Source organism: Coffea eugenioides, chromosome 3, assembly GCF_003713205.1.
Source record: "Coffea eugenioides isolate CCC68of chromosome 3, Ceug_1.0, whole genome shotgun sequence".
In the NCBI taxonomy this organism is placed as follows: domain Eukaryota; kingdom Viridiplantae; phylum Streptophyta; class Magnoliopsida; order Gentianales; family Rubiaceae; genus Coffea; species Coffea eugenioides.
The window spans coordinates 2,667,652-2,681,165 of NC_040037.1; the positions used below are offsets into that span (position 1 = coordinate 2,667,652).

Genomic DNA, 13,514 nt, shown 5'->3' on the forward strand with positions numbered 1-13,514 from the left:
GGTTGGACCGGCGTGGTTAAATACGAAACCTCCCGACTTCTGTTGGGTTGGCCGAGGTTTATTGTTTGGACTTTTTCGAGTATTCTTTTGGGTTAAAGCGGGTAGAACCAGAACTTTTGCAAATTTAAGCTAACCGAAAACTTGGGGTACATCAGCCCAACCCAAAACTGAGTATCGGGTAGATAACACAATTCAATGGTTTTACTTTTGGGAGTCCAATTGACTGACGTCAGCTTAAACTCTTTTTCTTTTTTAATGTCAATATTCGGTAGTCAATTGAAAAGTTTTTAAATTCCATACCCATTATCTTTCAAATTTTAATTTTTTTTTATTTCACCTGTTAATTTAGAAAAGAGTGATTTTCACTCATGCAAGAGATGTGACAAAATTAAATATTTTTTTGACAGAATTGGCCAATTAAATGTGATGAAACTATCAAAATTTGAGGAAGATATAGTTTTAAACCTATATTCGGCAAAAAAAAAAAAATTGTTTGTTTGTTCTTAAGATTTTACTTCAATTAGTTTCTCAATATATGATTGAATATTTTACTGTTAGTCTGAATTAACTATTATATTATACAAAAACACCAAATGTTTCGCCACTACACTTTCTTCTTTTCTTGTTATAAAAAAAAAAAATCCAAATCAACGTCATGGGTTCAAGAGAAGAGTATTCTCTGTAACTTAATTTGATCTCTCTACGTGATTGTAACGGATTATTGGATGGGACGAATTTATTCAGCCCGTATTTTTGGGCTGCGGCTGATGGTTCCTCGTCAACCAAAAAAAAAAAACTTAATTTGGCCTCCAATGTAGAGTAACAAGCACTGCAAATCAACTTGGTGCAGTGGATGCAGTCTCCATGAACTAACTCCTTGTTGGATTCGAGAAAAGTGATGAATTAACTGATTCTCGGGCCACTCCATCATGTATTGTAACAGCCCTGATGCCCATCCTAGGCTGCCATTCAGCAGTTCGCCGCAAGAAGTTGTCACTAATAGTGGATTTAAAAAAAGTTGCTGAAGCAGTCCTGAGAAACAGGCAGAACTAGCCTTGTTCTGCCATTTGCTGCAAATGGGAAGGTTGTTTTTTGGTCTGAAGGGAAGTTCCGAAGCCTCGTGATGCATCTCCATACATGAGCTGATAATGCTTGCAAAGAAGAAACGTTATTGCTTTTGCATCCACCATTTTGCTTTTGGTTTCAGTTTTGCTACCGACTCTGATGAGAAAAGAGAAATGGAAAATTCTTTCTCTAATGCTTTTTCTTCCTCTCTACTTCCTGTGAAGCTTGAGATATTCAAAACAACATAGCTCCAAATTTTTGAAGGGAATTGCATATTGTTTGAGAGTAAAATATCAGTTAGATAAATCCTTGAGAACAACTAGGGAAGATAAAGCCAAAATTTGGTGTTGTGAAGTTAGTATATGTTAAATCGGTAGTTTCTAATTAATGCTTACCGGCCATGTTATCATATAGGTAGATTCATTTTGCATCTTGCAATCAATTTTAAGTATTCTTGAAATCTAAAAATTAATTAATCATTCTTCCAAGAAACAATTCTTTTTCCTTTTTTTCTTCTATTTCTTGATCCACAACAGGTAATTGTTTTGTAATTAAGTAACATGTTTAAATTATTCTAATCTATAACTTATTGGATTTATCTAGAGAATGTATAGATGAAACATTATTAAGACTTGAGACTAAGTAGATGGAGATGTTCTTTAGTGGTTAACCTCATCCTCCACTAGCGTCGGTCATTTGAAATTCTAGGCAAAGGCCAACATCGACTAAAATTTTGTCAAAAATGTTTCAAGGGCTTCATCATTAAACAATGGCAAAATTTGCAGCCCTGTCAATATATACATACCCGTTGCTTCTTGGACAATAAGTTCATCTATTACATAATCCTAACTGTGCACACTTTGCATTCAATCAGCTGCTTTTATGTCTTCTAATCTGCAAAATATTCTAAGAATGTGCAGCACCAATTCTTTTCTCACCACAAAAGATGCAGCTTTTAAGACAGCAAGAGTAAAGAACTTAGCAGCCGTCTGAACTCTGGAGCTGCCTCTGGCTGAGTTCATCACAAAACCAAGGAGCGGTTCTCTTTGATAAGAATAAATTCGATCAACAAGAAACTTGTACTCGACATCACCCCTGTCGAAAGAGTGGCTTCCCGAGTGCTACAATTCTAAGCAATCGAAGCAAATGGAAAAAACTGAAGTAGTTGTAATTAAGAAGCATGTTTAATTGCCTATAAGGAGGGAACGTAACCTTTTTTGGCTCGTCACATTGATCAGCTGTAGTTACTGAAGATGCTAAGAAGGGAAGGAGCAAGGTAAAATGATGATGAAGAACATGGAAGGGAGGAGTTGAAGAAAGGCTTCTATTGCTTTGAGAATAAGAAGAGAGTGGAAGATTTTTCAAGCAACAGATATCACAGCAGGAGGTACTTTGACATAGTGGCAGCCCCTACAAGACCAAACAAGCAAAGCAACGATATAATGTTGGCCATTGCACTAGATGTGTCCGCTGACAGAAAAATTTTGTGAGAATCGCAGTCTCCTCGAAAGCCTCTGACAATCATAGCCTGTAAAGTCACAAAATTAAACTAGCCTTTATTAGATATCATACTGTAAATTGTGACTTGCATTCAGATCTGATGATGAAGCTGAAACTCAAATCAAGTTTACCCTCAAAACAGTTAAATTCTCATGTATGTACATTCACCTCAAAACAGTTAAATTAGTTTTGCAAGTTGTTAACTAATTTTTAACTATCAACAATTTGATATAACCCCATAGGTTTTCTTTTGCCTGATCGACTCTTCTACATAATAGATTGTCCGCAGCGACAGTTTTGGACTACAGAGCATGGAAGGGACATTTCAGTTTGGGAGTCACTTTTTTCTTTTTCCTTTTCTTTTGGGTTGCTTTTCCCCCATTGCAAAGAACATCTCTGAGTAGGGTGGTCTCAAGAACACTGCAACAGTTCGACATGTTCTTTTTACAGGGCACAGTAGCAAGGAGAGGTAACAAGCAGCCATGGCAAGGTGCATTTTGGTATTCAAAGGTGATAAACTATAAATCAGCTTGAGAGGAAAAGTTCTGGCAAATATTCCAAACCTGAGATATCTGCTCTGAGTGCCTGAAAATGTTTTTGAAGATCCGTCTGATGTATGTAAAGAAAACTGCAAATTAACACCACATATCTCAATACACATGACAAAACTAATGTAGTACTATGACATTGTAGAATTGCTTAGGCATCTAATGAAGTTTATGGTAAGGGCCATTATGAGTATAGCCACATCATTCCATGGAAACGCACAAGCCAGGTGCATTAGTAGTGTATCATGAATAGAACCTTTTACATCTCGGAAAATGTTGAAATGTCTACATGCTAAATACTTGTACCTTTTTACTTACCATCAACTGTCTCCATAGTGGTCAAAAGCTGCCAATTGATTCTGCGTGATACAATCCCCAGGGCAACATTACGAACCTATTGACATTACAAGGTGAGAACATTCTTGAAAAAACATCATGGGTAGCCTATCATATTAAACCGAAACTCTCTCTCTAAAAATCAAAGAAAATGATACAAGTGACATGATAAACCTATCTCACCTCATCGAATACCAAACTGATGAACCTCAAAGACAGTAAGAGAGTAAGGATGACTTCTGCCACAGGCAAACCTAGATGCTTCAGAGGATGGATGAACCACTGCAGGGCAAATGCAAGCTGCTCGGGAGTCGTACTCGTGAGGCAGAGGCTTGCACTTTGGAAGATCTTTTGTAAGAACAGAGGCCAAGATCTCAGAAAAACAGAGCTATTCAAGCTAAAAAAGTTCATTAAAGTATCTTTAAGGACCTGAAGAATGCCTTGGCAATAAAGAAGATTTTCCACAACTAGGATAGAACATTTAAGTCACTTATTTACTATTGTCTACAGGGTCTAAACCACCCAAAGGTTTTATTAACTTGTCCCAACATTTGCTTTGTCTGTGAATCACGGTTATCTGTGATTACTTATCAGAGTAGAAAACAAGAAATCACTTCAATATTTAAAAGTAAACGTGGCTTGATTAGATATTTCTTGGTCCTATGGAAGAGTAACATGATTATATTCTAACTGAAAGTTAAACATTAGATCCCACATTTACTTGCCATATTTTGTGTGAACTTGTATTTTAACGTCTGTGCTTGTCTAATGCATATCCCAATTCTAGAGTCCTAAAAAATGTGCCAAACTTTCATGTGACAGACCTCAGAAAAGCATACCATCTGTGGCCTAAGACTTCTGGATAGACAGGAAGGGTGGTACAAATTTTCATTTTTTTTTTTTCCCTAGCAAGGGAGGGGTGGGATTTAAGAAGCGGGGAGGGGGCAGGGGGCTTGAGTTCACCCTTAGCCACTAGATCAAGGCCACCTCAGCGGTAGAAAATTTCATCATGCACCGAATAATCATTTTAAAGTGTTCATTTTTTTTCACAAAATTTGGCAATTTGCTCAAGCAGAAAAGACTCACAACAGCATGCACATAAGAAGATGTAAGCATTCGTCCATAAGTCCATAACAGGCACATTAAGCATACGCACATCAGATAGCTGAAAAAAACACTCACAACAAAGGTCAAACATGCTGATGTACTAGCTGTTGATAAGCCCTTCCTTGTCAATTGTAAGGGACCAAACTTCATAACAACGTATGAATAGCCATCCAAAGATGTCGGAAGATTCGGCAACCCCAAAACTGAGGGTGGTGGAGTTCTTGAAAATACAAGGGATGGTGCACTATCTGTACCCAGTCCTAGCATTATAAATAAGATCCCAGAGAGCAGAGTCACCCGTCCCAACTGGTCCTGTAACAACATGAATAAGACACTGTCCTGCATCAGCACTCCCATATTTTCCACAGGAGAACAGAGTACACATACACTATCTGAATCAGAAGAAAAACATGGAAGTACAAAGAAGGTTTTCCTAAATGCCATGCCCAGAAAGACGTGAAGAAATATCTAAACAATCCTTTTCTACTTGTTTGGCAAAGAAAACAACCAATTGTTCTATTGGAGACATAAACTTTCCTTATTCATCGGTAAATCAAATGGAGAACAAGACCGCAATCTTTGACAAATTCAAAAAACAAACTTACCATCCAAACCTGCTTAGGCTGCATCAACATCGATAACGAAGCCAGGAAAATCACTAAGCCAAAGCGCACAGAGATGTGTGACCTTGCTGGTAAAACAACAAGTACAAGGAGCCATGCCTGCATATAAAGAAACTAGGAAATCATCATAAATGAAATAAAGGAACGAGAAAAAGAAGTAATATGATAGTCCCGAACAAAAAATTGCTCCATGGCAGGAAGTTTAAGGCAATGCCCAGAAGGAAGTCAGGATGAACTCCTTAGGCAAGCCTTTACTTAAATTCCCTGTTCTTTTTTATCATCAAAGATTACTATAGAAACTATTCCCAGTATTATCAAAGATTACTAGAATTGAGTTCTATCATCCCCACTTCTCTCTATCCCTTTTTCTTTGTCTATTATTTTTATTTTTCCCCTTCAAATACTAATTTGAGTGTCTGGTATTGTGGGGAATAAGTTAATTTTCCTTCTCTGCAAGGAACTAATTGTCTCTGCCGGAAACCAGTTCTAAAGTCCTTAAATTTCGTATTTAAGCCAAGTAAAAGCAATCCCAAACAAAAAGCACATGCTGGGGAAAAAAATGGCTAAGTTTCCAGTTATGCTCCCAGTTAGCTTCCATTAATCAAACTTCAGAGATTCAATTACCCTTTTACGCAAACTCACAAGTTCAGAAAAACCCGAGTGAGAAAAAAGAAAAATGAAAGGAAGAACAAGCCAAACTGAAAATCAACAAATTGAATTACTTTTAACCGCTGTTTAGGAAAAAAAAACTGAGCAAAAAAATGGAAGGAAAATTTGTACCAATTTAATTCTGGGATCAACAGAGTGCAAGAAAGTTGTTGGTGAAGATATATACTGGGCAATGGGACTAGAAGTAGCCTCAGAAATCCATCTGAATATTTTATCAGCAGCAAGAAAGTCTCTTGGAACCCATTTTTCCCAGTTTCTGGAGCCCCCAACTCCTTCACTGTTTGCTGCACATCTGATAAGGGGCTTTCTTAGCTTTTGGCAGTGATGGTGCAAGAAATAAAGTTGGGTTCTTGAGTTTGGAGTGAATTGGTGTTTGAAGATTGGTGTAGTTAAGGGCCTAACAAGGAGAAGGGGAGAAGGACAAGGAAGTTTCGATGAGGGATGAGTGTGGAGAACTTGGGCGTACATGGGTCCAGTCTACAGATTACTGATACAATCGGGCAGGTTGAGTTGGGAAGGGGTTCGCGAAGGGGAAGAGGGAGGAAAACAGTTTTAAATCTTTTGCTCTTTTTTCGTCTTATTTGTTTTCTTTTTCTTTACAATTTGTTTCCTTGCTCTGTTTTTCCTGGGATTACCTTGAGGTTATTGTTGCCAATGAGTAGTAGTATATCAGCTTTGAATACCTCTGAAATTCAGCAACCCCTTGAAATCTAGTGTACTATTTGGAGACATCGTCTGTTTTTGTAAAAGAGGAGAGTAACCAATCCAGAATTGATTTGGCATGTTAAGTTGGGATTTTTTTAGTTTCTTCCCTTTCTAAAAAATTTAAGGAGCTCTTCAACCGGATTGGAAAATTTATTATGGTGTATTCTGAAGACAACATGTTCATTTTCCTTTCAATTGCAAATTTTTCATGGATCATGGGTCATCTCATGGGCATGCTTAGAATTGGGATTGTAACTCTTTTGAGGAAAGGCAATTCATGAAATGCTTATCAGCATCAGGAATGCACAATTCAGATGAACTTCAGACCAGTTATTTCGGTCCAATATTAACATGTACTTCATTACACCTGTTTTTCACAAAATCAGGCACGCCAAATCAACAGAAAGAGAATTATGGATAAACAAGACAAATTTGTAAATCCTTCACTTCATTAATGTAATTCTGATTCGAATTGAGAAGATCAGACACGTCCTCTGATAATCCTCTCACGTGCAACAAGGTCTTCAACCCCAGCATGGATTGCCCCGGTGCAGAACAATTGTGTCCCACTCAGAATTATCAATATGACCTCCAAGGTCCTCTGAAGTAGACACAGAAAAGCATATATTGATAGATACATTTACGCTCCATTCATATTTTAGTTCAATTTGCAACAAAAATTTTTGATGGCTTACCAAATTTGATTCTGTCCAGCCTTTGTGAATCTCCTTGCAAGCCAACCTGCAGAAGACATATGGCATTCACGAGGTATCAAGTCCCAATCTTAGAAGAAACTGAAAGAATGTAGTTGAAAGTGCTGAAGGTTTGATGATTCTTTTACCCCATGGCAAGCAGCGTGAGTAACCAAGTCATCAGAGAGGAGGCAGCAGCTGCATGTAAGTTAGGAAGGTTCCATTGGATCACACTCTGGATCCCAGCAATTGAGGTGATAAATCCCACAACACCAGCAATGAGGGAGAAAATGATCAGGAAACCAGTTGCCATGTTCCCAAATGGAAAGTATATTGGAAATATCCGAGCTGGGATTGTCAGAGCAGATGCTGCAAAGCGGAAAAAGTGATCACTCTAGCATAAGTTGAAATCTTGCTTAGCAGATGCAGTTGATAATACGGTAACTACCTGTTTCACGAGCTCTTTGAATTCCATGATTTACTGCCCATCCTGAAGTTGCTGCAACAATGAAATAAAGTATGACATTAAGAACTAAAAGGCCAAATGCTGCTGATTTGCCCGCCCCAGAAGCCATGGCCTTTGAAGCTTCAATCAAGAAAACCGAAATTTTGTTTTCTATTACACCCTTCTTGTGTTCAAAAAGAGCAACATACGTATATATATGCCACAATGGTTCTATACTTGGCCCCAAATCAATGGTCTAGTCAGAGCATCATCTGGCCTTTTCTCTTCCTTTCAATGAATATTTTGAAGTATCTTCAATTCAAAGAAATTGTTGAAATTTCTTAGCATCATTCCCACTTTACCTCATAGAGGAGAGAAGAATCTTTTTTGCTTTCCAGGTTGTAAAAGTAGTTCCTAAATATTCCAGAGGAAAAGCTTAATTTCATATGTGATTCCAACATTCCAGGTAGCACTATTCTATACTCCTAATCTAAATACCGGCTCCACCAGATATTGATGCAATTCAGCTTTGCACATTTTAATTTGAGTTAAAGTAGTATTACCTAATAGTAACTGTTAAAGCTTGTGGGCTACTCATCCCTCAAATTATTTCTAGTTGATTAGGAAGATGAGATGCCTGCACAGTTCCTCTAACCGGTAAAATGAGTTCAACAAAACCAGAGCATAATTTTTCTTTACTCTGGACATTAACTTACTGAACTCAAAACAGATGAGGTCGTTTTCTGCTGCCAAAAGATAACAGTTAAATTAGCAAATTCCATCTCCTTGGTGAAAGCAAATAGCTGATGTTTGTCTTTGCAACTCCTTGCAGTTGAGGCTATAATAAATGTAGAAGTGAGAATTGGATACATGAAAAACTAAAACAGAAAAACCAAAGCACCATCTCATTAGAAAAAAAAAAAGAAAGCACAATCGAATGTCAATCTACAAAACAGATTCATGAACCCTCTGATCCCAAACAAATTGGAATCTCAAAGGAACCAATTAATTAAGAACGGCTGACAGCCAATTTAGGTTCCTCATTTACATGGCATCTCCCCAAAGTGGTTACAGATAAAGAGAACGAGCTGCGGTCCTACGAGCTCGTGCATTCAGAATAAGTTCACGTCTTTGTACTGCAGCTTCAGTTGTTTAAACCTTTAATGCAATCTTCTGTGCAGCAAGAGCTTCTGCCTCAAGTGTGGGCTCCCAAAGAATAGTAGTTTCGGCAAGTAATGAAGTAACAACGTAGGGATCCATGTTAGAAGCGGGGCGCCTGTCTTCCAAATAACCTACAATAGAAGGTGAGGGACGTTTGTAGCCCATCAGTGTAAGCAACATAGAGCTAAAACCGCCACTCCATCCCCATTGTTGTCATTCAAAAATGGGCGTTTCAGAAGAATCCTAAACTGCTTAAGCAAATTTTTTGTTAGCAGTTCATAATCTTAGGTACATAATGAGCTCCCACTTATGTTGCCTCTGAGGATAGGAGGAAGAATATTAACCAGGTTCACATATTAGAATTATCTCAATGACAATGATAGGAGAATAAAATTTATCAGATAAACCTTCACTGTTATGCTTTTTGTGCTCTTATTGGTGAAATACCTTTGCCATTCTTCTCAGTATCACGCCCAACACGGATTGAGCAACCACGATTAGCAACTCCCTGCATTTTGTCATCAAGTAAACTAAGTAAGGGTATGGTCAAGTGATACATTGCTTTGTGGCATCCTTTTTATGTGGAGTGCCTTGTCTTAAATAGAAGAGCATACCCAAGAAAATGTGTTGATATCAGCAGTTTCGTGCTTTCCTGTCAACCTTCTTTCATTTCCTTCTCCATAAGCACTTATGTGATCCTTGTGTCGAAGAGATAGACTCAGGATTGCTTTCTTTATTTTCTCGTACCCTCCATCCTCCCTCATACTCTTTGTACTGTAAACCCAAAAAGAGAATAAAATAAATAATGGGTAATTGAAGTCCATATACTTTGAATCTCTGCATTCTTCTTGTATTCATTTCCTCATCTCCTAAAATGCACTAACTTTACATGATTACCCTGAAGTACCTGTAATTGGTGTGGCATCCTGCACCATTCCAGTCACCCTGAGTATTGATGACAAAGGACACAATTTTTCTGGTTGATTAACAAATTGGAAAGGAAAAAGAATTGCAAGATATATAGGATCTCCTATACCTCTATTGGTTTTGGATCAAGTGTAAGAACAACTCCTGCTTGTTCAGTAATTCTCTGTTAGTCAAGTAACAAGAAAAAAAAATCTCACATAAGTATGTATGTAAAATAAGTGATCAAGTAATATGACGTGAAAGAATGAAACGTTGCTAACTAGATGAACCAGTTACATCATACCCTGTAAAATGTGCTGTTATAAGCTTTTAAGTTGACTTGAGAGAATAAATTGCCTTATTCTGGATACTATCCTATACACAGAGAGCTAGGTAGCTCCTCTTTGAAAAAGCTTTTGATGCAAGGATGCAAACTGTCTAACTGGAAAAGAATATTTACCTCAAGAAGGTACCTAGCACACCAGATGTGATCTCCAGCTTCAATTCCCACGCTAGGACCTACTTGAAATTCCCACTGCCAAGTTAATCTTAAATCAGTCATTTGACCAGGCAAGGAGTTGCCGAACAGGAGACTATTCATAATTGAGTGTAAACAAGAAGTGTTTTAACATACATTCTTGCTCATATATAAGATATCAAAAGTTGAAAAAAGAACGGAGGGAGGAGAACCTGCCCAGGCATAACTTCACCATTCGTTCCACTAATATTTATTCCAGCGTATAAGCAGGCCTTGTAAAGAGCATCAGATATGTCCCGTCCAAATATCTTATCTGCTCCAGCACCACAGTAATAAGGGCCCTAAAAATGCCAAAAAAGTTTAAACATACAGATACAGAACAATAATATCGTCTAAAGTTATAGTCTACATAAATTGACAGGTAACAAATCATGGGTTTCAGAACTGTTCACATTCTTGTGAACTAACAGATTTAAAATTTTTTTTATTTCATGACAACAGTCATTACCTGAGGACCGGGGTAGCCTCCAGCAGGCCAACCCAAGGGCCATTTCACGTTTGTTTGCAGTAAGGTGTACTCTTGCTCTATGCCAAACCTGGTTAAGGTTGATTGCAGAAAACGATTGACAATCACCAGTTAAAATATTCAAGAAACAAACACGAGAACCAATCAAGAAACATATCTTAAAGTTTGAGCCTTTTCTGTTCAGTTTTACATTTTATATTGGTGTCAACATCTAGTATAGACATAATTGAAGGGGTACCAAGTAAAATTCAGCCTAGGAGAATTTACCATGGTACTTCTGCTATAACCTTCGGGTTGCTAAAGATCTGTGCAGCTCTGTAGCGCTTGTTTGTAGGAATGGGCTCACCAGCTGGTGTATAGGTGTCACATATGACCTGTTCAAGCCACGTATGAAACTGTTACATGAACACAATTTAATTATAACATGAATCAACAACTACTGAGCTAGTTCTCACTCACCAAAATGTTGTTTCCTCCACGGAATGGGTCCTTGAAAATTGCCTGAGGGCTAAAAGTGTATTCAGTCAAGCTCTATTATGGAAGGCAAAAGTAACTAGTGAGTACATAAGAAGGTTAGTTGCAATGGATTCTTACTATAAGATAACTTCACTATCTTCTCCAGGTGCTTGTCCAGTACTTGATCCATCATAATTCCACTTTGGGAGCTCTGATGGGTGTTCAACTGGCTTTGAGATTGTCTGAAAACATAATCAAGCTCAATTACAAGACTATAAAGCCACAACTTTATGTCATTGGTCACTCCAAAATTCACATAAGAAAAAAGTATTAGCATCACATACCTTTGATTTACTACGCACATCAGTCCCAGATCCTCCAATCCTGTTACAAAAAAGCAATAGTTAATCTCCAATTCTTGACAACGTAATGCAGATTGTACGCAAGCAGCAAACAATTAGCATAATCAGCGGACACACCATCAAGCGAATGAAAGACAAATTAATCTATTCAGCCAAGAAAGGTATCATTTTAAGGTCTAAATGAGCAAAATACTATTGTTTCAAGAATGCATCATGCATAAGAGAAACATCAATTACCAGATATACTCAGCAATGATCTTATCAGTATACGGAGTTACGTCCAGGTTTAGCAGCTGTTCCACCCGGTTAACAGTGCCATTTTCTGATTGAAGGGCATAAACTTTAAATTTGGAAGAAGTTTTAATAGCTCCTTTCTTGCTTTGTTTCAATACGAGGGAGCTCCACATCTTTGAAGTCAATGGACTGACATCCATCAAGTTTTTTGTAACTCTCATCTGCCATTGTGGAGAGGGGGCCAGAATTTGTGCCATTTCCAATTGCTGGACAGAAATTTCAAAGAGAATAACGTATATTGCTTTTCTAATGTAGAATCGTAATATATTGAGCAAAGAATGCTAGGATAAGCGTGAAGGATAATAATGATACCAAATGCAGAAAATTTGCTAAAATTATTTCGTAAATGATGAAAAAGAATCTATGGTACTTTGAAGGAAAGTCCTGCTAGCAGAATCAATCAACCATGGCAAAGATTCAAAAGGAAACAACTTTCCCTGATTTAGTTCATTTTGATAGAATTAAATTCATTTCTTTTAAAGTTTCCTCTTGCTAGATCCATGATAAAAGCACGTATTGTATGTCTAAAGTTCTGTTAGGAAAAGTTGGCAACTTTGCAATAACTGAAGTTTTTCCTTTTGATTCAGATGATCACCATAGCATCTCCAGTCTACTGTTTTGAGGGCTTAACAGATTCATATACTGAAAGTCAGCAACACTACAATTCCATGTTAAATTAGGCTAGGAACATTTTGCATCCGCCATTTGCTAACATTTGCCAATTTTCCTCTTAAGATTCTAAAGTAATTCGAATGTTGTAATAACAAATGCTAATATCTGTCTTCTAAAAATAAAAATGTTCTGATGGACATAAAAAAAAAAACTAGTTCATTCGAGTTGCAAGCATGCTCAAAAGTGTGTGCCTGCACTCTGCAGTGTGTGTTTTCTTGGGTGGGCTTAGACGGTTTACTTGTACTTCTGCCTAACCTTTTTTTTAAAAGTTTTCTTATTTCTTGTTTTCTGCTAACTGCTTTGTCCTATCTTGTATTTTCTCGTTAATAGTAATTTTATTTACTCATTTATTTTGGGTAACGGGCAATGCCCACAGAAAACCGGGGCTGCGTAAGTCAAACAGCCTTGGAATCCCACTTCAAAGGTACTAGTTTTTTTCAAGTACAGTTTTATTTTCAAGAACTCAAAATTCGAAAACAAAAGAATTGCATGTTGAATGTTTGCAGCGATGGATGTTCCTATAGCTCGTGCATGTAAAGTGTATACCATACAGGATTAACATAGATGTGGAATAAACAAAAACTACATGCAAAAGTACCTGGAAACTGCAGCCAAAAAGGCTTGAAGATCTGCAGCAGCTACACTGCAGAAGGGAAGACTTCTGACTTCAAACTACCACCAAAAAAAATCAAGAAAGAGAGAGAGAGAGAGAGAGAGAGAGGCCAAGTGGCTAAATGGCTTAAAGGGTCTTATAATATGGGTCGATGGGTGGACATACTGGCTTTTCCTTAGCAGATAGGGGTGGACGTTGAGTGGCGGAAAATAGTGTTTGGTTTTTATGAGGCCTCAGAGGGGACTAAGGGGAGTTGTCAAACCATTTCATTGTTCACCAGCAGCAGCCTAGTACTGATTATTTTGAGATAAGGCTTTTGTTTTCTTGTCCATTTGATATAAATATATATATATTTT

General features: G+C 37.6%; 3 protein-coding genes across 5 annotated transcripts; all 3 read right to left on the minus strand.

The window, feature by feature from the left end:
- Window positions 1-1,760: 1,760 nt before the first annotated feature.
- LOC113765086 (protein ABCI12, chloroplastic) lies at window positions 1,761-6,549 on the minus strand. 3 transcript variants are annotated; one of them, XM_027309139.1, is made up of 7 exons: window positions 5,960-6,547; window positions 5,171-5,278; window positions 4,632-4,868; window positions 3,633-3,797; window positions 3,432-3,507; window positions 3,129-3,193; window positions 1,761-2,593 (listed from the first exon to the last, which is right to left on the minus strand). In XM_027309139.1, exons 1-7 carry the CDS (start codon window positions 6,314-6,316, stop codon window positions 2,441-2,443), a joined length of 1,161 nt encoding a protein of 386 aa, XP_027164940.1. In that variant the 5' UTR covers window positions 6,317-6,547; the 3' UTR covers window positions 1,761-2,440. The 3 variants fall into 3 exon arrangements, with proteins under 3 accessions (XP_027164940.1, XP_027164939.1, XP_027164941.1); XM_027309138.1 differs by having other exon boundaries at window positions 5,162-5,278; window positions 5,960-6,545; XM_027309140.1 differs by lacking the exon at window positions 3,129-3,193 and having other exon boundaries at window positions 5,162-5,278; window positions 5,960-6,549.
- Window positions 6,550-6,862: 313 nt separating this feature from the next.
- On the minus strand, window positions 6,863-7,975 carry LOC113765087 (membrane protein PM19L). The gene is made up of 4 exons (XM_027309141.1): window positions 7,694-7,975; window positions 7,395-7,614; window positions 7,249-7,294; window positions 6,863-7,154 (listed from the first exon to the last, which is right to left on the minus strand). The coding sequence occupies exons 1-4, from the start codon at window positions 7,818-7,820 to the stop codon at window positions 7,035-7,037; spliced, it is 513 nt and encodes a 170-aa protein (XP_027164942.1). The 5' UTR covers window positions 7,821-7,975; the 3' UTR covers window positions 6,863-7,034.
- Window positions 7,976-8,569: 594 nt separating this feature from the next.
- Window positions 8,570-13,300, minus strand: LOC113765084 (glutamine synthetase leaf isozyme, chloroplastic). Its single transcript, XM_027309137.1, has 14 exons — window positions 13,144-13,300; window positions 11,817-12,079; window positions 11,562-11,601; window positions 11,356-11,459; window positions 11,221-11,269; window positions 11,029-11,135; window positions 10,744-10,831; window positions 10,448-10,576; window positions 10,218-10,292; window positions 9,888-9,941; window positions 9,759-9,796; window positions 9,466-9,625; window positions 9,299-9,359; window positions 8,570-8,982 (listed from the first exon to the last, which is right to left on the minus strand). The coding sequence occupies exons 2-14, from the start codon at window positions 12,068-12,070 to the stop codon at window positions 8,843-8,845; spliced, it is 1,299 nt and encodes a 432-aa protein (XP_027164938.1). The 5' UTR covers window positions 12,071-12,079; window positions 13,144-13,300; the 3' UTR covers window positions 8,570-8,842.
- Between the last annotated feature and the right edge of the window lie 214 nt (window positions 13,301-13,514).